The 22137-nt window shown below is 51.9% G+C and overlaps 2 protein-coding genes across 5 annotated transcripts; both read left to right on the forward strand.

Annotated features, from left to right (window-relative positions):
* Positions 1 to 317: 317 nt before the first annotated feature.
* Positions 318 to 1146, forward strand: ADM5 (adrenomedullin 5 (putative)). The gene is made up of 2 exons (XM_057710971.1): positions 318 to 513; positions 728 to 1146. The coding sequence occupies exons 1-2, from the start codon at positions 443 to 445 to the stop codon at positions 969 to 971; spliced, it is 315 nt and encodes a 104-aa protein (XP_057566954.1). The 5' UTR covers positions 318 to 442; the 3' UTR covers positions 972 to 1146.
* A 572-nt stretch (positions 1147 to 1718) lies between these two features.
* On the forward strand, positions 1719 to 21183 carry CPT1C (carnitine palmitoyltransferase 1C). 4 transcript variants are annotated; one of them, XM_057711768.1, is made up of 20 exons: positions 1719 to 1930; positions 2455 to 2517; positions 2611 to 2765; positions 7523 to 7662; positions 8878 to 9049; positions 9196 to 9297; positions 9374 to 9511; positions 14011 to 14088; positions 14322 to 14429; positions 14548 to 14632; positions 14915 to 15110; positions 15227 to 15409; positions 16133 to 16238; positions 17802 to 17918; positions 18623 to 18787; positions 19021 to 19155; positions 19778 to 19930; positions 20355 to 20468; positions 20581 to 20673; positions 20871 to 21183. In XM_057711768.1, the coding sequence occupies exons 3-20, from the start codon at positions 2625 to 2627 to the stop codon at positions 21048 to 21050; spliced, it is 2406 nt and encodes an 801-aa protein (XP_057567751.1). In that variant the 5' UTR covers positions 1719 to 1930; positions 2455 to 2517; positions 2611 to 2624; the 3' UTR covers positions 21051 to 21183. The 4 variants fall into 4 exon arrangements, 3 of the variants coding, with proteins under 3 accessions (XP_057567751.1, XP_057567749.1, XP_057567752.1); XM_057711766.1 differs by lacking the exon at positions 2455 to 2517; XR_009049689.1 differs by lacking the exons at positions 2455 to 2517; positions 20871 to 21183 and having other exon boundaries at positions 20310 to 20468; positions 20581 to 20611.
* Positions 21184 to 22137: the final 954 nt, after the last annotated feature.

A 22137-nucleotide genomic window follows, 5' to 3' on the forward strand; every position in this document is an offset into this window, starting at 1 on the left:
TCCTCTGAGACGTCTGTGCTAGTCGGTGGGGTCGCGTCTAAGCAGCCTAGCTCTTCCCCTCCCCCAGCCTTTCCAGAAAGCCCGAAGCCGCGTCGCCACCTGCAGGTGTCAGCTGCTCCGCCCCTCCTCCCTCCGCCTTAAAGGGGTCGCGTCTCCCGAGGCTTCCCGGGGCATAGATAGCACCGAGGCGAGACCCGTGAGGGCTGCGTGCGTGGCCGCAGTGCAGGAGGTGGACATCCGGGTCCTAATCCTGCTCTTCTGGCGTGCTGTGGCTCTTGGCCTCAGTTTTCCCGGCCCGAGAAGTGGGGGCGCCCTGATTCCTCGCGCTAAAGCGGGCGCTCAGAGGGCATTTTCTAAGCCCAGGAAGGGGGCGGGGCTGCACCTCCGGAGGAGCGGCTTCACCCACCGGTTTCTCGGACCCCGGCCCGCCCCACCCCCCACGATGACCGACCACATCTTCCTGCTGTTGCTCCTCGCTTCCTCCGTCCTGGGGGACCCGGACTCCGCGGGCAGGTGAGAAACGCCGGTGGCAGCGGGATCTGAGCGGGAGGGAGACCGCGAGGGGCGTGCGCCCTCTCTAGGCGGTTTTCCGCTTCGGCGGATTGGGAAGTGGATCAGGAAACGCGCCCCGCCAGTCTTGGAGTTCTGGGTCCCCCCCCCCCCCCACAGAGCCCCATTTCTTGAGCGGACTGTTTGAACCCTGTCTCCTCCCACGCTCCATCCCCAGGCGGACCCGGCAGCAGGTCTCCCAGCAGCGCGGGCGCCTCTGTTCCCTGGGCACGTGCCAGACACACCGCCTGTCAGAGATCATATACTGGCTCCGCTCTGCCTCCACCAAGGAGCTCTCGGGGAAGGCTGGCCGCAAACCTCAAGACCCCCACAGCTACGGGCGCCGGCGGCGGCGCGCGGTCAGAGTCCAGCTGCGTCTCCAGGACCCCAGCCTGCGGCAAGGAGGGCAGCGCAGTGCCTAGCTCGTTGGGTGATGTCGGGCACATCTCTGCTCCTCCCCTGGCTTCAGTTTACCTATCTGTGTATTGGGGCCATAACCCCAAGTTTCTTTTCCCCTAAGTCCACCACATGGGCTCTCCCCAGGCTGCGACTGGGCTGGACCCACGTGCACACCACACCCAGCATGGACAAGGGATATTAACGTCTAGAGCTGAATAAAACGAGAGTTCCATGTTTCAGTCTCTGTCTGTGCCCATTCTGGCCTCCCAATCTGAACCCGGTCTCTAATATAGTCTCCCCTTTATCCACACACTTTTCTCCTCAGAGAATTCCCTCCGGCGAACTTGAATCCAGTCTGCTGTAGCACCTCCACGCCGACTCAATCCCTGCAGCTGCATCTTCCGTGGGTGGTTTTGGGGAGCCGACCCGACCCCAAAGCAGTCCTCCCTCCCCTCTGTGGTAGGGCTGAGACGACTGGCTCTGGCTCCCACGCGCATGGGCTGTGAGTTCCAAGCTGAGCTTCTTTCCTCGGCGAGAAAGGAGAGAAAAGAGACAGTGGACTGGGGAGCCGAAGAACCTGGGGTTCGGAGGAGGTGCTGCGTAGAACAGGGGAGGCACAATGGTGGAGAATGCAGGCTGAGGGCTGGGGATCGAACAGAGGGAGGGGATTGGACGCTTGGATTCGAAGGGGGCGGGAACTGAGCGCCGGGATTGGAAAGGGGTGGGGATAGAAGATTGGAAGGGGGCGGGGATAAAACCCGGGACTTGAATACCCGGCTAGGCACCCGCGAGACAGAAATCGGATTTCCTGGGTATTGGGTGGTCGGAGGCGGACAGGTGCCCCGGAGGCCCGTCGTGGACTCACAGTCACTGGGATTGGACATATGCAAGTGGGCTTGAGTCCGGCGCTCTAAATCGGGGGTCGGGGGTGTACTCGGGCTTGGTCCCCAGGATCCGATCGGCGGACCCCTGACTCAGCGTGGTAAGTGCCGGACTGGAGGGACCCGAGCTCCTGCGGGGGCTGGAGGATTGTGTCTTGGGTTGGGAATACGGGCCTCTCCATCACTTGTGCTCGACGCTCGTCTCTGCTCTCAGCCTCAGCATCCCTGCCCGCGAGGCATGCGCAGTAGGGTGCTTCCCCCCCATCCCCTTCAGCCAGGGGCGGGGGGAGGGGACGCTGGGCCACCCCAGACAGTCTGAATTTATAGGCAGCCCCCACCCAATTCCCTCCTCTCTCCCCCGCCGCCCCCCGCCCCGTCCCAGCCTTGTAATGGGAAGCGGAAATGGAACGGACAATGCCAATGTCCGGCAGGTGTTCATTTCAAATGGGCTTGGGACTAATGTTTTTCCCCAGATCCCGTAACTCACCCTGGACCGGTTTCCCTCCCCGACCCCCAAATCTTTAAAGTCCTTTGGGGGGGGGCACTGTCACCGCACCATGTTCTCAGAATAGCTGTAAAAGCGGTTAATGAAAATTATCCCTCCTGCCTTTCTGTGCGTTCACAGAGGTCCCCAGTTGAAGTCCCCCCAACACCGAAGTCTCCCGCCAGGACCCTCAAGACCCCTCAGGTGGTTAGGGAAGGGTGAGCTGACGTCCTGTATTCCTGGGTCTGCGGAGAAGGGGCTGGGGGTCCGGAAAATGACCCTCTGTCCTCCTCTCAGGGCTGTAGCGTGACATGGCTGAAGCGCACCAGGCCGTGGGCTTCCGACCCTCGCTGACTTCGGACGCGGGGGAAGTGGAGCTCAGTGCCCCGGTGTTGCAGGAGATCTACCTCTCCGGACTGCGCTCTTGGAAAAGGCATCTCTCCCGTTTCTGGGTGAGGAGGGCTGCTGCTTGGTTTCCTTATGGGAATCCAGTTACCTGCTTCCGGGATGCCTGAGGCTCCCTTCTGACATCCTGGTGGCCCCACTTCTGGGATTCTGTCACCCCTTCTGGGAATTTTGGTGTCCGCTTCAGGACCCCTTGAAGCCATTTCCAGTTCTCTATGGCTGACTTCTGCGATCCTCAACCTCCCCTACTGGGAACTGCCATTCACCGCTTGTACCCACTTCCTGGACACCCTTCCCACTCTCCCGACACCCACAAACACAACTTCCACCCCAATATCTAGAACTCAGTTCCCTTACCTATGGTGTACCTCTCACCATTCCCTTTCATCTCTAGGCTCTAAACGAGGTGCTCACATTCCAGAACCCCATGGCCTGATCAACTTCTTGGGTAGCCCACACCCCGATCCTGAAGGCCCCCCCTTTCCCATAGTCCTTACCCACTGGGTCTGAGAGCCCCCTCCTTGCCCCTGCTCTGAACCCCCAGTGCCCTCTCCAGTATGTGGCACATTCTCCCTACGGTTCTGAGATGTGAACTTCCGCTATCTGTATCCTCTGCTTACCCATCACCACAAACCCTGCTCCCCCGGCTCTGGAAAAGCCAAACTCCTGCTCCTTGCTCTTGCCCTAGAAAGCCCTAGAAGCCAACATCTACCCAGAACCCATGTCAGCCCCAGGGTCCCCGGTTCTAGAACTCTGGCCCCATCCACATATGGAGTCTCCCTGCTGGTCACACCCTCTGTGTGTGAACCCAGGTCTTGAACACCTGTGGGGTCCGCCAGGCCTGAGTTTGAATCCGCGATCTGCCAGTGACTAGCTGTGTGGCCTTGGGCAAACGCGTCTCTCTGAGCTTCAGTTTCCCCTCATGTGAAACAGGAGTGATGGTAGCACCTCCCTCACGGGACAGTTGTGAGGATGAAATGAATTTTTCACATGTAAGCACAGAGCCAAGTGCTTGGCGCATGGCGAGTGCCGAGTAAGTGTTAGCTTTAGATTATAATACTTTTCTTCATTTACCAAATATCTGTGGAGCATCTGTTAAGGGCCTGGCACTATTTGGGGCACTGGGGCACCGCAGCAGGGAGCAAGACGGACAGAGTCCTGCCCTCATGGAGCTCTTGATCAAGTTGGAGGAGAAGGCAAATAAATAAATAAGCAAACCATAAATAAATCAATAAGCAAACCATCGAGTGTTTTAGATGGTGATGTGCTACGGAGGACGACAAAGCAGGCAGGAAAGAGGGAGAATGAAAGTGTTATAATAAAACCAGGGGGCAGCCCAGGAGGATCTCTGGAAGCTGAAACATTTGGGCAGGATGGATCGCACTTCTATGGCCATATTGATTGTTAAAATGGTTGTTAAGATAGAGATGTACCTGCTCCAGCGAATAAATAGCCACTAACCCAAACCCCCAGAGAGCCCCTTCAGCCCTGCCCCTCAGGCCAATCCAGCAGCTAAAGTGTTAACCTGTGGTTAAATACATAAACACACACACACATATTATATACATGCATAGATAGATATTTAAACTAAGATGTAACTATATACAGAAAAAATGCACAGATATTTTAAGCACAGTCCTTGAATTTTGCAATAGCTTTGTAACCCGTATAATACCTGTGTAACCAGCTCCTCATCAAGACAGCACTGACATCATTCTAGAATGTTGCTTTGAGCTCCTTTCCAGCCAGCACTTCCTACCTCACCCTCACTGCAAGGCAACCACTGTTCTGATTTCTATGCTTACGGATAGATTTGGACTGGTGTTGCTGTGTCAAATATTTTGACTGTCGCCGCTGTTCTTGAGTCGCCTCTGAAGCTCTTTTCTGACTCAGAGGCTGCCTATGGCCAATGGCCCCCACCAGACACTCATATTAGTATTGATAATTGTAGCAAGCTGCCTCTCTCCCGGCACTTGGAGATGGTCACTTGGAGCCCTCACGTCCTTCCTCTCTAATCTGGGGCCCCAGGAACCACCCTGACGCCGTAGCTCCTGGAACTTGCTCCCGAGGTGAGGGCTGTGCCCTCAGCGCTACCAGAGCTGTAATTCCATAGACTCACTGCCAAGCCTGAGTTTCTTCACTTAAAAAATGGCAACCTCGACAGTTCCTGCCTTGAGGGACTGTTGTAAGCATAGTTGTCTTAACAGAAGGCCTGGCTCACAGAAGTGACACTCTAGCATCACCATTCTTGTCTTACATGCCATGTAGGTGCTGTTGTGACCTCCAGCACGTTAGTAATTTCTCTGGGCTTCTGCTTCCTCATTTCTAAAATCAAACTAGGTAGGAGTGTGTCTCAAGCTCTATACCAACCAAGCCATTTGACTTTATTGCACATCTGGTCCTCATTAGGGTTTGGTTTTTTGTTTTTTTTTTTGGCTGGACGTGAGGCTTGTGGGGTCTTAGTTCCCCAACTAGGGATCAAACCCAGGCCCTCGCAGTGAAAGCACTGAGTCCTAACCACTGGACAGCCAGGGGATTCCCCTCATTAGGGCCTTCTTAAGGTAAGCCTATCATTAGTTCCATTTTACAGATGAGGAAACAGAAGCCCAGAGAGGTGATTTCACTATCCCCAGGTCACACAGCTGCTGAGATGCAGAAGTAGAGAAAGCGGTAGAATTAGCAGTTTGGTTCTGGAGCCCATGCTGATGCCCCAATATGGGCTGCTTTTCTAGAAAGTGGTCTCAATATCTGTGCCGAAGAAGCTGTTGTGAATTATATGCAGTGGGTCACTTGGGCCAAGCTTGTGGCACAGCATCCAGCACTTAGTGGGTGGTTCATTGGCAGGAGATCGGAGCATCAGTTTCCAAAAGAATATGAAATTCTGAGATACAGCAGACTTCAGAGCATGGTACCTCACGGCGTGTCCTGGTGCATCAGGGTCACAAGGCATCCCGATGGTTTGAGTGATTGACCCTGGAGCCAGGGGACCTGGGTTCAAATCCTACCTCCACCACTTCCTGGCCATGTGGCTTTGGACGAGTTCTTCAAACTTCCTAACTCTTCAGTTTCCTCACCCATATTAAAGATAATATACTTACTATCTTACTGTGTGACAGGGGAACAAAATAATTTAATGATGTTCCTGGTACTTGGGAAGCGCCATGGAGACATTTTCTGTTATTAGGAAGTCCCTGTTTTATTGCAATCTAGAGCCCCAGACAGAACTGAAAACTTCTTTTAAAAAAGAAAAATTAAACAGCCAAATAACAATGTTTGCCAGTAACCTTTTCCTGCCAAGCCAAAGGGAGATTGTCAAGTAAATAAATCCCCAATGAGAAGCAGCTTAGCAACAGAGAGGATCATCGTAGTAATAGTTATTGAATGCCTACAGTGTCGGCTCTCAGCTATGCAATTTACCATCCTGCCCCGCCACCCCTGCCTGAGCCCTCTGCTTTATTTCTTCCCATAGCACCTCTCACCATCTGATCCGCTTCACCAAAGCCTTTACTTATGTAGGTATTGTCTCTGTCCCCCATGAGAGCAGAAATCTTGCTGTCTTGTCCCTACTGTTGGACTGCAGTAAGCATTTGTGGAATATTTCCTCATCCAACCCTCATGACAGCCCTATGAGCCACGTACTGGGATTGTTCCCATTCTACGGATGAGGAAACTGAGAGGTACAGTCACTTGCTCTGGTCACTCAACTAGGTAGTGACAGGGCAGAGATTTGAGCCCAGAGGGTGGGGACTCCAGAGCCCAAGGTCTAAACCATGATCGCTGAGGCCTTCTTGGTCATTAAAATGTGGGAAAAGGAGAGAGAGTGGTTTCTTGAGCCCTGATGGTGATATCAAAAGCAACAGTAACTCTTATCCTGGCTTAACCATGCTCTCTGTGTGACTTTTAACCTACGTGGGTTTTTTGTTTTTGTTTTATAATTTTATTTATTTATTTATTTATTTATTATTTTTGGCTGCATTGGGTCTTTGTTGCTGCGTGCGGGCTTTCCTTTGTTGCAGCTAGCAGGGGCTACTCTTTGTTGTGGTGCTCGGGCTTCTTGCAGTGGCTTCTCTTGTTGCAGAGCATGGGCTCTAGGTGCACAGGCTTCGGTAGCTGCAGCACGCAGGCTCAGTAGTTGTGGCTCGCAGGCTCTAGAGCAAAGGCTCAGTAGTTGTAGTGCATGGGCTTAGTTGCTCCATAGCATGTGGGATCTTCTAGAACCAGGGATTGAACCTATGTTCCCTGCATTGGCAGGTGGATTCTTAACCACTGCACCACCAGAGAAGTCCCTGAGCCTACCTGTTTTCTTGTGCAAAGTGAGAACATGTTAGTACCTACTTCACAGGGTTGTTGGGAGTTAATTAAAGAGTTAATCCTTGCAAATGGCACCTGGCATGTAGTAAGCGCTCATTAAATATTAGTTATCTCTAGCATGCTTCCCTGGGGGCCTGGTTAGTTACCCAACACTTTCATTCATTTCTCAGTCATTCCATGGCTTGCTGCCGAGCTCCGGACCCTGCTGTATATGGGGGAATAGGTTTGCCTTTTTGACAGTTTCACCTTCAGGGTCCTGCCTGAGAGCTCTCCTCCAGGAAGCCCTCCCTGACTCCCTCAGCCTGAGCAACCTGCCTTATCCTATCACCATTAGCACTCACTTCATTCTGGTCTGACCTCCCTGGGGGCAGGACCCAGCTCTGTCTGTCCCCCACTGCATCTTGAGCACCCAGCTCAGTGCTGAGTTAACATCTAAGAATGGTGCTTAGCAGATGGGATAATCGATTGAATACGTGCTCTTTCCTCTCTGCAGAACGACTTTCTCACAGGTGTGTTCCCTGCTAGCCCCCTCAGCTGGCTCTTCCTCTTCAGTGCAATCCAGCTTGCCTGGTTCCTCCAGCTGGATCCTTCCTTAGGACTGATGGAGAAAATCAAAGATTTGCTGCCAGACTGGTGAGGTCCCCCACTTCAGCCCAGTGACCTCCTAATCCCTTTCCCTCCACCCAGTAAGTTTCTCTATCAGCAAGTGTGCCTTTTAAAGAAAAGTAGCCTCTGAGACTTACTTGGGGTCAGATTAATAAAGGTAGAGCCTCAAGTAAAAGGAGGTGATTTCCTCTCTTGTCTCTGTACATTTTTCCATCCTGGCTGCTTCTTGCTAAAGGGGATGATGGCAAACTGGACAATGTCCAGGTATGGTTATATATACTAACAGAAATATGAACTCTAATTTACAGTTGTGTAGTCTTAGGCAAGAGACCTCACCATTCTTAGTGTCAGGGTCTTCACCTATAATAATAATTGCTTCTTAGGGTGGTTGGAGGAATTAAACAAAATCATTCATGTGGAATATTCAATACAGTACTAGGTTATTAAATGGGAGTTATTGAATTATTATAGTTGTTGGGAAAGGTTTGGAAACCAGATGTGGGTGAAGTGGCAGGTTCTCACTCTTGGATTAGTCCTCCTGGGGAAGAAGGTTCAAACTTTGTGCAGATAGCCTCAAAGGGCAAACCAGGATCAGAGGCAGAATTTTCCAGGCAGGCTAGATTTACCTAGTCTGCAGAGGGGAAGTGACTCGCCCCAAGTCCTCCGGGTGGGATTTGCTTACAGTCTGTCTGATTGCAACTTTGCAAACATGTTGATTTAGTGTAGCTTTACTAGCATCTCCTAAACTTGAGTTTGCATTGGAGTCACCTGGAAGGCTTGTTAAAACACTGATTGCTGGGCCAAAAGCCAAGAGATTGTGGGGCCCAGAAATTTGCATTTCTAACAAGCTCCCGGGTGGTGTTCATGTTTCTGGGTCAAGGGCCACACATTGAGAACCACTGCCTTAGAGTGTAATTTGATATCTGGTATATTTCAATAGAAATACCAGTTCACATTTATTAAGCATCTGCCAATTTCTATGGGAAGTGATTTTAGAAACTTGGTGTTTCCACAAACCTGGGGGGAGATGGTGAGTGTACCAAGAGAATCACACCTAGCACTTCACAAATGGAGGAAACTGGACTTTTTCTGACGACTAATTCTACAGGATATTCCTCCAACAGCCAAAAGATCAGAGTCAGAGAGTGTTAGGAACGGCAGGCGCTGGGCAGGGCTGGAGGGGAGGGGTGTCCGGAGGCCAGGAGACCCAGGCCCATACTTTTTCTCTACCCGCCCCCCCAGGGGTGGACAGCATCACAGGCTTCGGGGAGTCCTGGCGGCCGCGCTGTTTGCTTCGTGTCTATGGGGAGCCCTGATCTTCACACTTCATGTGGCCCTGAGGCTGCTTCTGTCCTACAACGGCTGGCTCCTCGAACCTCACGGAGCTATGTCCTCACCCACCAAGACCTGGCTGGTACGGGAGGGGCAGAGCCCTGCTCAAACCCCCTCTGCCCCATTCTCTCTATGGGTCGCCACCGCCACCCCCACCCCACCCCCAACACCTGGGTCCCTGGCTGCAGTGAGTTGTTTAATGAACCACTATTTCCTGCTTTCTGCTAGGCCCTGGTTCGCATCTTCTCTGGCCGCCACCCAATGCTCTTCAGTTACCAGCGTTCCCTGCCACGCCAGCCTGTGCCCTCCGTGCAGGACACCGTGCGCAAGGTGGGCCAGGTACCCAGGGATGGGGCGGGAGGCTGCCTAGCGTGGGGTGTGACCTGCCCTCTTCCCTGCCCCTCAGTATTTGGAGTCTGTCCGACCCGTCCTGTCCGACGAGGACTTCGACTGGACCGCGGCCCTAGCACAGGAATTCCTGAGGCTGCAGGCGTCTCTGCTGCAGTGGTACCTGCAGCTCAAGTCCTGGTGGGCGTCCAATTACGTGAGTACAGCGGACTGTAGGCAAAGGTTCTGAGCCAGCCCTCCTAACTCTACGGGTTTTACGCCCCGCCCCACGCCCCGCCCACAACCCCCAGGCTCCCGGGAGATTGGAGCTGCACCCCAGACGTGCGAACATTCTGAGCACCGCCCCCACGCTCCAATAGTTTAAACCCAGCCCCAGATGCTCCGATTTTCTGAGCTTCTCTCTTCTCTCCAGTATTCTGAACCCCGTCCATCCTGTGCCAACATTTTGAGCCCTGGCCCCCAAGCTCCCACATTCTGAACCCTGCTCGTCAATAACCTAAGCTCCCTCTCCAGGACCCGCCCACAGCCCAGAGCTCCGCCCTCAACCTGCCAGTACTTAAACCAGAATTCCAGGCCCCGCCCAACATTTCAGCCCCTCCCCTCACCCGCCTTGTCTGTGCAAAGACACCTGCCGCAAACTGGCTTCTATTCTGATTTCAGGAGGTAGGGCCCTAGAACACACTCTGAGTTGAGACCCTTGGGAACCTGAGGCATAGAGCCAGTCAGCGAGTCACCCTGCAAGCGGCTTCCAGGCCTCCCATTCTGTAGGAACCCGTAAATAGCCATTAGGCAGCATTTGATGAGGTGGAGGTAGGAAGAAGCGACAGATGTATTACTTTTTTAGGTTTCACATATAAGTGGTATCATATAATATTTGGCTTTCTTTGTCTGACTGACTTCACTTAGGATGATAATCTCTAGGTCCATTGCCATGAAATGGCAATATTTCACTCATTTTTTATGCAAGCCTTAGTTTTAGGGGTTTTTTTTTTCCTTCATGCTCTTGGACCAGATTCCGCTCTTATATATATGTATAAAAACATATAAATAATATAACAATTATATATGTCAATTATATAAATATATGTTATTTATAACATATAAATAATGTATATACACACATATTACATATATTTTACTGATATAGTTCATTGTACCTCTAAGGCACTGCAAGTTATAACATACACCATTATCTCATAGACAACAAAGGAAAAAGCACTAAAGTCTAACACAATGTTTTCTCATCACTTATACAGGTCAGTCCTCATTATTCACACATTCTGTATTTGCAGGTTCGCCTACTTGCTAAAATGTATTTGTAACCCCAAATCAGTATTCATGGCACTTTCGTGGTCATTCACAGACATGCACAGGGTAGCAAAAAATACAGCTTGCCCGATGTGCACGTTCCCAGCTGAGGCAGAACAGGGCTGGAAGGAACCTGACCCTGAGTTTCCCCTTGGAACAATGGCTCAGTGTTTGCTAGTCAGCACTCACTGCCAATTTATAGGACATAACGACCGCAAGTAATGAGATTCAAATGTATATTAAAACAGCTCACTTAGACATAGATTTGTGTCAAATATCACTCCCAAGCAAGCTCAAAAAACCGGAAATGTAAATGTAATAAATTGGCCTAAGCATCCCTAAGACTTTCACACTGAGAATCCAAGTCTTCTCAATTGCTTTTTATTTTAATAAATAAATTTATTTATTTATTTATTTATTTATTTATTTATTATTGGCTGTGTTGGGTATTTGATGCTGCACACGGACTCTCTCTAGTTGCAGAGGGAGGGGGCTACTCTTCATTGTGGTGCGCGGGCTCCTCATTGTGGAGGTTTCTTTTCTTTGTGGAGCATGGGCTCTAGGCGTGTGGGCTTCAGTAGTTGTAGCACATGGGCTCAATAGTTGTGGCTCACGGGCTTAGTTGCTCCAGTGACATGTGGGATCCTCCCGGAGCAGGGATCGAACCCATGTCCCTTGCATTTGCAGGCAGATTCTCAACCACTGCAGCACCTAGGAAATCCCCTCAATTGCTTTTTGATTCAGACTCATCCAAATCTTCCTGCTTTCCACACAGCTTCATGGTCTGCGTTAAGAATTTTAACAATGTAGCATTTCCTGAAAGATCCTATAATATACGGAAAGCCATTGGTGCAGGGCACTAAAGTGGCTTTTATTAAAATCAGATTAATTTTTGCTTTGCTTTGGATATTTTCTCCAAAGACGGCCACGTCCCCAACTGCCCCCACCCCCTCCCCGACCTCCCATCCCAACAGTTTTTTTCCTGGAGGTTAAAATCTTGCTACACAATTACTGCTAGGATTTTCTTCTGAGTCATAGACTTTAGCAAGCTTTGATGCTGGTGAAGCTTTTCTTTCTTTATATAAATGTATTTATTTATTTATTGATGTTTGACTGCATTGGGTCTTTGTTGCTGCACGCAGGCTTTCTCTAGTTGTGGTAAGCGGGGACTACTCTGCGGTGCACTGGCTTCTCATTGCAGTGGCTTCTCTTGTTGTGGAGCACTGGCTTCAGTAGTTGCAGCTCTTGGGCTCTAGAACGCAGGCTCTGTTGTTGTAGCAAAGTGGCTTAGTTGCTCCACAGCATATGGGATCTTCCCAGACCAGGACTCGAACCCGTGTCCCTTGCATTGGCAGGCGGATTCTTAACCACTGCACCACCAGGGAAGTCCCTGGTAAAGCTTTTCTTTAAAAAAAAATAGTATATGATATGCATATACTATTTTTTTTTTTTTGCTCATGCCATGAAGCATGCAGGATCTTAGTTCCCCAGCCAGGGATGAACCCATGCCCCCTGCAGTGGAAGTGCAGAGTCTTAACCACCGGACTGCCAGGGAATTCCACAATATTATACATACAGTATTATAAAATACATAAATCTTACATGTACAACCTAATGAAATTTTATGTGTGTAAGATGCCATCAACTTTAAGACACAAGCAAACATGTATGTCTTCATAGATCCTATGTGATTCTATGACATAGGAGAAAGGAAAACATCCAGAAAACATTCAAGTCCTCTCTGACCACCTGCCTTTAATTCTTGTCCCTCCCACCATCGCCTGTGACAAACACTTTGGTCAGAGTCTTTTCTGAATGTATATATACATATATTTGTATCCAGAGATATATATACACATATATATAAATCTTATTTGTAATATATAATTTTTACAGTATGTAATATGTTATATATCATATAACATATTACCTATTTAATATATAAATATATAACATAAATATATATAACTTAAATTGTGATTAAAATATACATAATTTAAAATTTGCCATTGTAACCATTTTTCAGTGTACAATTAAGTGGTACTAAGTATAGTCACAATGTTGTATAACCATCACTACTGTCTATTTCTATAACTTTTTCATCATCCCAAATAGAGACTTTGTACCCATTAGGCAAAATATCCCCATTCCCACTTCCCTGAAGCCCCAGGTAACCTGTGTTCTACTTTCTTTCTCTACGAACTGGCTTATTTTAGATTTTTCACAGAAGTGGAATCAGACACTATTTGTCTTTTGTGTCTGACTCATTTCACTTAGCATAAGATTTTCGGGGTTCATCTATGTTGTAACCATGAAGAATTAGAACTTCATTCCTTTTTATATTATATTAACATTCCATTGTATGGATAAACCACATTTTGGTTGTCTATTCATCCACTTGGTGAATACATTGGGTCTTTTTTTTTTTAAAGAGTTAATTATTTATTGGCTGCATTAGGTCTTCGTTGCTGTGTGCAGGCTTTCTCTAGTTGCAATGGGGGTGGGGGCTACTCTTCCTTGCGGTGCGTGGGCTTCTCATTGCAGTGGCTTCTCTTGTTTTGGAGCACGGGCTCTAGGCGCGCAGGCTACAGTAGTTGTAGCACATGGGCTCAATAGTTGTGGCACACAGGCTCTAGAGCACAGGCTCAGTAGTTGTGGTACACAGGCTTAGTTGCTCCATGGCATGTGGAATCTTCCCAAAGCCGGTATCGAACCCATGTCCCCTGCATTGACAGGCGGATTCTTAACCACTGCACCACCTAGGAAGTCCTAACTTGTTCTTTTTTTTTTTTTTTTTTAATTTATTCATTCATTTATTTATTTGGCCATGTTGGGTCTTCTTTGCTGCACACGGGCTTTCTCTAGTTGCGGCGAGCGGGGGCTACTCTTCCTTGTGGTGCAGGCTTCTCATTGAGGTGGCCTCTCTTGTTGCAGAGCACAGGCTCCAGGCGTGTGGGCTTCAGTAGTTGCGGCACATGGGCTCAATAGTTGTGGCTCACGGTCTCTAGAGCGCAGGCTCAATAGTTGTGGCGCACGGGCTTAGTTGCTCCGTGGCATGTGGTATCTTCCTGGGGCAGGGATCAAACCCGTGTCCCCTGCATTGGCAGGCGGATTCTTACCCACTGCGCCACCTAGGAAGTCCCCTAACTTGTTCTTTTTAACAGCTATGATATATTGCATAACATGAGGGTAGCATGGTTTATTTAACTGATCTCCTATCGATGGACTTCTAGGTTATTGCGTTACTGATCTTGATGCCTCCTTCATTGAGTTCCACCCTCCCTGTTTGACATAGCAAAGTTTCGAGGGGCTCCCCTCTGCCTCTCCCCCACCCCTACCTTGACCCTGGCCACCCCAGCTGTGTGTGTCTCTCTGCCCCACTCCCAGGTCAGTGACTGGTGGGAAGAATTTGTGTACCTGCGCTCCCGGAACTCACTGATGGTGAATAGCAACTATTATATGATGGTGAGAAGGGGAGAAGGAAGTTACCAACCGGACAGGGGATGGGGTTCATAGTTCCCTGGTCTAGGGTTGGGGTGTCTGAGTAGAATGTGGGGTTTAGGGTCAGTGAGCCCAATCGCAGTCTGGAATTCACTATCCTGCCTCTGTTGGGATCTAGACCTGTGTTTGGGGTCAGTGCCTCCATCAGGGGCAAAACTGACCCCAGGCGTTTTGCTCTCCCCTGGGCTGGCCCGCAGGACTTCCTGTACGTCACGCCCACTCCCGTGCAGGCGGCCCGTGCTGGGAACGCGGTCCACGCCCTCCTCCTGTACCGCCACCGCCTGAACCGCCAAGAGATCCTGCCAGTAAGAGGGTTGCCCCCGCAGGCTGGGGACGGAGGCTGTGGTGCTGAGACTGTGGTCCTGAGACCATGAGGCCGCGTGGGTCCTGGGAGACAGGTCATGAGCCCATGATCTCCTGCAGACTTTGCTGATGGGAATGCGGCCCTTGTGCTCTGCCCAGTATGAGAAGATATTCAACACCACGCGAATTCCCGGGGTCCACAAAGGTGAGCCCCCTCTTCCCTTCTCACCGATAGAGGCAGAACAGTGTAGTGGCCAAAAGCACGCTCTCTGGAGCCAGCCTGCCTGGGTTAGAATCCCAGCTCCGTAACTCCCAAGCTGTGTGACCCTGGGCGAGTTATTACCCTCTCTGAGCTTGTTTCCTCGTCTCTAAAATGGGATAGCAAGGGTATCTAGGGTGATGAGGGTTAAAGAAGTGCGTCAGACAGTACAAGCCGCTTGGTGAGTGCCTAATAAAGGTCCTTATTCTTATAACGTATCACCCCTAGACCACATCCGCCACCTCCGAGACAGCCGACACGTGGCCGTCTTCCACCGGGGCCGATTCTTCCGCGTGGGGACCCACTCCCAAAGCGGCCTGCTTTCTCCACGGGCCCTGGAGCAGCAGTTTCAGCGAATCCTGGACGACCCCTCTCCCGCCTGCCCCCACGAGGAGCATCTGGCGGCCTTGACCGCCGCTCCGAGGTGAGGGTCAGAGGTCTGGGAGCCCCGGAAGCCCAGCCAGCGTCCCGAGGTTGTGGGCCGGGTGGAGGCTGGGCAGGATGGAGGGCCAGCCGGGACTCAGGCACGTACCCCGACAGGGACGTGTGGGCTCAGGTGCGGAGGTCCCTGAAGACCCAGGCCCAGGAGGCCCTGGAGGCCGTCGAAGGTGCCGCTTTCTTTGTATCCCTCGACTCTGAGCCCGCTGGGCTCACCAGGGAGGACCCCGCAGCTTCCTTAGATGCCTATGCCCACGCCCTGCTGGCCGGGAGGGGCCACGACCGGTGAGTCCGCCCCGGGATTTGGGCCCCTCCCCGCTTGTGACCGCAGACCCAATGCACTGAGACCTGGGGGCCTCTGAAGCAGGTAACCTCTAGATCTGGGGCACCAGATCCAAACCGGGGATCTAAGGACCGCCAAACCCCTGACCTGGAGCCTCAGACCTTAAGAAACTCTAGACCTGGGACTCCACACTCGGAATCCAAGACCCAGGGACCCCACATCAGAGGATTAACAAATGCCAAACCCGAGACCCCTAGATCCAGAGACCCTCAGCCAGACCCCACGCCTAGGGACCTCAGACTCAGAACTGCAGACCGCAGGATCCTCAGCCCTTGAGGCAGGCACCCCAAACCCAGGACCTCGGACCGGGGACCCCCATACCTCGAGATCCTCAGACAACTTCCTAGATGCCCACCAGGCACCACTCTGATTTCTGAGGCTCCCGGGAGAGTCCACCTAAGCTCTCAGCACCTGTAAGCCCTGAATCTTTCTCAGTATATTGTCTCAAAATTCCTGAACTCTCCAAAACTGAGACACATCTCAGAGACCATCAGAACCCACTCCCTCCCCCCCACTAGGGACCCCTACCTTCTTAGAGCTCCCCACACCAGGACCCCAGCCCTGACTCCCCGATCTCCCCACAGAACCTCCCTCAGTTCCCCCAGAGAGCCCCCTGATGTCCCTCCTGTCCTCTTTGGTGACCACTCTGAACTCTCCCCCCACAGCTGGTTTGACAAATCTTTCTCCCTAATCGTCTTCTCCAACGGGAAGTTGGGTCTCAGCGTGGAGCATTCGTGGGCTGACTGCCCCATCTCAGGACATATGTGGGAGGTAGGACAGCCGGCTGGCCCTCCACCCTGGGGACCGGCATCCCCCCCTGCCCCCCATTTCCAAAGACCTTCCTCTCTAGGGCTTTAAGGTCAGAGGAAAAATGGAGTCTTGGAGACAGGCAGAGACGAGACCAGGGTCACCTAGCGAAGAAGGGTGCCTGGGATTATTTCCTTCCTTCCTTCCTTCCTTCCTTCCTTCCTTCCTTCCTTCCTTCCTCCCTCCCCCCTCCCCCCTCCTTCTCTCCTCCCTCCCTCCCTCCTTCCTTCCTTCCTTCTTTCCTTCCTTCCTTCCTCATGGCTTGTGGGGATGAGGAATTGAAGCCCGACCAAAGATTGAACCCAGGTCCCAGCACTGAAAGTGCCGAGTCCTAACCACTGGATCGCCAGGGAACTCCCTATGACCTTTCTTTGACGAATGGGCATTTGGGGCCCAGAGAAGGGAAGTGATTTGCCCAGAGTCACAGAGCCAGAGGATGCAGAACGAGAATAAAAATCCAAAATGCTCTGGGACCAGAGTGTGAAGCCTTCCAACCATATCACCCTAAGTCAGGACCATCTTCCAGCTCTGGTTTGCTGTGTGACCTTGGGCAAGTTACTCCCCTCCTCTGAGCCTCAGTTTCTGCTTCATCAGGTGAAAGGGTTGGACTTTCTTTTATCTTTAAGCTCCTCTCCTGTCCTAAGAACCTTAGCATCTCTCTTTTTTCTATTTCATTTAGTCTCTAAATCATAGGGGGTGGTATCTGCACCCCACCGGGTTCCCAGTCTTCCATGGTGTTGTGTGAGGGGTTAGATGGGACCCAGGGTGCGGATCAGGCATATATGAGGGAAAGGGAGGCCGCTTCCAGATCTTGAGAGCAGCCCCAGGTAAGCACTGACTCCTCTGTGCCTGTTTCTTGTTTAAAAAAATGGGAATTTTTTTGCCTTTGATTATATTGGTAGATGACACTCTCAATTCAGTTTAACCTCAGACCCTTCAAGACACTTTCTGTCATCTCTGTTTATTGACTTTGAATGAAGAGATGTCACATAGAGTAAGATAAAGAAAAATGCAAACTCTAAGGCATCAACTGAGAGGGGCTTCTCTTGATATAGTTCTTATGTCAAATTGGGGATATTAATCCCTTCTTTCTAGGTAGAAATGAAGTAGAACGCTGGCTGGTAGCAGGTGCTCCATCAGGACTGATTTAAAATATGTAACCACCAGCAGGGCATGGGTACCACTCAGTCAGAATGGATGCTGACCCTAGAAGCCCATGCTATGCCCAGCTTTCTCTCTCTTGTCCTAGGACTGTGGCAGGGGTTGTCCTTGGGAAGGCTGGGACAGCCATTGGTGGCTCTTTATCCACCAGTCAGAAGTACAAGGGCAGTAAGCACCGAGTATTCGTATTAGCCTTGCTCTCAATGACCGTGACCCTAAGAACCCACTTGTGGCCATCAGAGGTTTCTGTTTCTCTAGGATTGTCCCTGAGCCCCTTAAGAAGGGACTTAAGAAAAGAGGTCCCTGGTTAGATGCCCCTTGGTCCAGAGGGAGGAATGGACTCTGACAGCTTCCGTTTTTACACAGTTCACTCTGGCCACAGAATGCTTTCAGCTGGGCTACTCGGCAGACGGTCACTGCAAGGGACATCTTGACCCCTCGCTGCCCCAGCCCCAGCGGCTTTACTGGGACCTTCCAGACAAGGTGAGGCCAGGTTTCTAGGTTTCTCTTCCAAGTCCCCAAAATTCCTGGCTTTGACTCTAAACTCATCCCTGCTCCCGATCTCAACCAAAAAAATCAACCCCATCCCTACCCCCAACACCAAACCCACACCCACATCCCCCAAAAGCCCCAACCTCAAACCCCAACCCTATCTTCAATCTAACCTCATCCCAGCCACATCCTCGACTGCAACCCCAACCCCAGACTAACCCTCTTCCCAGTACCCAACCCCGTGCTCAACCCCAATGCCATCTCCATCCCCAACCTCGACTTAGTTCTATCCCAACTCAAACCCAACTTTATCTCCACCCCAAACTCATCAGCATCCCCAACTCCATCACTATCCTTAAATTCAATCCCATCTCCAACCCTAACCCCATCCCATACCCAACCCCACTCATATCCCATCCCATACCCAATCCCAAGCCCATTCCCAGCTCCAGTTCAGTCCTCATTTTCAACCCCATTCCCCATCCCATTCCCATCCCAACCCCAGTCCTATCCCGACCTTCACCCCAGCCCCATCTTTAACCGAGCCCTTCAGCTCCATTCCCTTCTTTGTCCCCTTTTCCATATTCTACCCCAGCCTAGCTCCATTCCCATCTCCACTTCCAGCCCCATTCCCAGCTCTAGCCTTCCCCTATGTGTAACCCCTGGCCATTCCTCCCTCCCTCCTTCTCTGGCAGATCCATCTATCCATCTCTCTAGCCCTGAGGGGAGCCAAGACCTTGTCTGGAAACATTGACTGCCACGTCTTCCCCTTCTCCCACTTTGGCAAGAGCTTCATCAAACGCTGCCACCTCTCTTCAGACAGCTTCATCCAGATGGCCTTGCAGCTGGCCTACTTTCGGGTCAGCTGGGTTCCAGACCCCTGCCCTTCTCAAGACCTCAGTTTCCCTGGGCCCGCCTCATTGACCCCTGTAATGACTTCTTGGTTATTGCCATGGTGGGTCCGCCATCTTGATTTCTCTCTCCCAATCACACGTTCCTGGGCGGGAGGAGCCGGAGGTCCAGATAGAGGTGGGTCAAGTCTGTGAAGACTCCCTGAGCCTAGCTGACCGGCTCTTCTGTTCCTTGTCCCCAGGACAGGGGTCAATTCTGCCTGACTTATGAGTCGACCATGACTCGCTTGTTCCTGGAAGGCCGGACCGAGACGGTGCGTTCTTGCACGAGGGAGGCCTGCAACTTTGTGAGAGCCATGGAGGACAAAGAGAAGACAGTGGGTGTGGGCCTCGTTTGAGGCTTCGGTCACTTCCACGTACTCACTCATACCTTTACAAACATTTGAGGAGCACCTTCTGAGGTCCAGGCTCCGTGATGGGACAGGGGAGGAACCAAGCCTGGTCTCTGACCTCAGGGAGCTCACTGATAGGGGGAGACAGAGGTAGTTCAGCATAGTGTGATACATGCTTTAATGGGGGTCCCACAGAGGGCAGTGGGGGAGCACCCAAGAGGGAGCCCTGGTTCCACAATGTAGGTCTCTTTCTTTAATTTCTGTGTGACCTTGTACCTTCCATTTGTACCCTTCCCCCATGCTCCATGTATAACCTCTGCGCTCAGAACCCCTCAGGCACCTCTGTTCCCTCTCCCTCCTACTTATGAAGTGTTGTGGTTCAGTGGAAGGAGTCTGGGCCCTGGAGTCAGACCTGGGAACCCACCTGACTCTGCCTGGCTGTGTGACCCTGGGCAAGTGACCTCCCCTCTCTGTGCCTGTTTCCCTTCTGCAAAATAGAGTTGATATCTCTGCCTTGCAGGGATGTTGCAAGCTGGGTTGAGGCCAGGGGTGTGACAGGCCTCAGCAGTAAGCCCACTTCCTGTCTTTCCATGACCTGTGACCCCAGGACCCACAGTGCCTCGCCCTGTTCCGCCTGGCGGTGGACAAGCACCAGGCTCTGCTGAAGGCAGCGATGAGTGGACAGGGGGTCGACCGCCACCTCTTTGCTCTCTACATCGTGTCCCAGTTCCTCCACCTGCAGTCTCCCTTCCTGGACCAGGTTGGGGTGCAGGGGAAGCGTTGAAGAGGGAAGTGTCAAACCACGGGGGAAGGGAGGCACTTCCGGGCATGGAGGGTGATGTTGGAAAACAGAGGTATCAGCAGAGCAGAGTTGAGGGAGACTGGGCAAGAAAGGGAGGGAGCAAAGAGGGAAAACGGGCCAGGAGAGAGGGGCGTGGCTATGGAAAGACGCATGAGGGGCGTGGTTAGAGAGGAGAGGGGCGTGTTTGGGGGGGGTGACCAGGAGAGAGGGCGGGTTCTGGGAGGAGAGAGGGGTGTGGTCAAAAGGGAGAAAAGCGGAGAGGTGACGTCAGGGAGGGAGGGGCAGAGCGGCAAGGATTTAAGGGAAATAGTTCAGCCGAGACTGCACGGACCTGCAGGTCTGTTTGTCTTTACTGCACACGTGACCGACTCCGGTCCCTCAGGTTCACTCGGAGCAGTGGCAGCTGGCCACCAGCCAGATTCCTGTTCAGCAAATCCACCTGTTCGACGTCCACAATTACCCCGACTATGTTTCCTCTGGTGGTGGATTCGGGCCTGTGAGTGGACCTGGGCCCCGGGGCAGGAGGGGATGGGCGCCCGCACTCCTACCTAGTGGGGAGGGAGGGGGACCGGGCGCTATGTTGTTCCCCTCACTCTGTCCCTCTCCAGGCTGATGACCATGGTTATGGTGTTTCCTACATCTTCATGGGGGATGACGTGATCACCTTCCACATCTCTAGCAAAAAATCAAGCACAAGAACGGTGAGACTAACCCACCCCCTCCCTCCCCTCCTACAGCCTAGGAGTCCAGACTCCCAGCACCCAACCGTCCCATGATCCAGGAGCCCTAATACTCAAACCCCTCAGACCCAGGAGCCAGGGACCCCAGGCCTCCTGTTTCTCAGCCCCGGGAGCCCGTCTCCCAGCATCTCCTGGACGTGACACGTCTCTCCTTTTAGGACTCCCACCGGCTGGGGCAGCACATCGAGGATGCATTGTTGGACGTGGCTGCCCTGTTCCACAAGGGACAGCGTGTTAAGCGTGGAGGGTTAGGGGAGGGGAACTCGGAGCACAGCTGTGGTTCTCTCCCCTGTGGTACCAGGGGCTCCAGGGCACCCACGACAGCCACTAACTTTTGACACCTTCCAGAGGGGAGCTGGTCTCCCCTGGAATTAGGAGGAAGGTCTCTACGGCTGGGCTGGTGCAGGACAGAGGCAGCCTGTTTGGCTTTGGAAATCCCACATCCGGTCTAATAAAGATGTGTGAGCTGGGGGTGTGGTATCTGCTGTGCTCTTGGGCTGGGCAGGGGTGGGAGAGGTGAGGGTCAGGGTGGAAGAGGAGAAAAGTTCCCATCCATCTCCAGACCCCACCATGAATTCCCAGTTACAATCACCACTTCAGCTATAGCCCCGGACACCTGCCCAATTTACACACCAAACCCAACCATTCAAGGTGCATCCCAGTCAAACAACCCCACAAGCTCTCATGAGCTCAGTTTCTGCCCACTCTAAACTTTTTTTTTCTTGGCCACACCACAGGGCATGTGGAATCTTAGTTCCCCCATCAGGGATAGAACCCATGCCCCTTGCATTAGAAGTGCAGAGTCTTAACCACTGGACCACCAGGGAGGTCCCTGCCCACCCTAAACTTGAACGTTGACATCTCCTAAATGAATCCTGCAGGATTTTTTTAAAACATTTATTTATTTTAATCATTATCTTTAATTATTTTTGGCTGTGTTGGGTCTTCATTGCTGTAAGCGGGCTTTCTCTAGTTGTGGTGAGTGGAGGCTACTCTTTGCTGTGCTGTGCGGGCTTCTCATTGTGGTGGTTTCTCTTGTTGGGGTGCACGGGCTCTAGGCATACAGGCTTCAGTAGTTGCGGTGCGTGGGCTCAGTAGTTGTGGCTCACGGGCTCTACAGCACGGGCTCAGTAGTTGCTCCATGGCATGTAGGATCTTCCCGGACCAGGGCTTGAACCTGTGTCCCCTGCATCGGCAGGCGGATTCTTAACCACTGCGCCACCAGGGAGGTCCCTCCCCCCCCCCCCCCCCCCCAGGATTCTTATTACTTCTAGAGGCCACCTACATTCCTCAGTTATGACCCCATCTTCCATCTTCACACTCAGCATTGTCGCATCCCTCTGTGCCTTTCTCCTCCAGTCACACCTCCTGTGACTGACTCCTGTCATCATCTTTCTTCTAAGGACTCTTGTGGTTAGACTGAGC

The sequence above is a fragment of the Hippopotamus amphibius genome, chromosome 16 (assembly GCF_030028045.1).
Source record: "Hippopotamus amphibius kiboko isolate mHipAmp2 chromosome 16, mHipAmp2.hap2, whole genome shotgun sequence".
Taxonomy (NCBI): domain Eukaryota; kingdom Metazoa; phylum Chordata; class Mammalia; order Artiodactyla; family Hippopotamidae; genus Hippopotamus; species Hippopotamus amphibius.

Bases quoted from the DNA above. Each gene is read 5' to 3' on its own strand.
- ADM5 (XM_057710971.1), top strand. From the start codon at position 443: ATGACCGACCACATCTTCCTGCTGTTGCTCCTCGCTTCCTCCGTCCTG. The intron at 514-727 runs GTGAGAAACGCC...CTCCATCCCCAG, and splicing joins GACCCGGACTCCGCGGGCAG to GCGGACCCGGCAGCAGGTCT.
- CPT1C (XM_057711768.1), top strand. From the start codon at position 2,625: ATGGCTGAAGCGCACCAGGCCGTGGGCTTCCGACCCTCGCTGACTTCG. The intron at 9,512-14,010 runs GTGAGTACAGCG...CCCCACTCCCAG, and splicing joins CCTGGTGGGCGTCCAATTAC to GTCAGTGACTGGTGGGAAGA. The intron at 16,239-17,801 runs GTAGGACAGCCG...GTTTTTACACAG, and splicing joins TCTCAGGACATATGTGGGAG to TTCACTCTGGCCACAGAATG.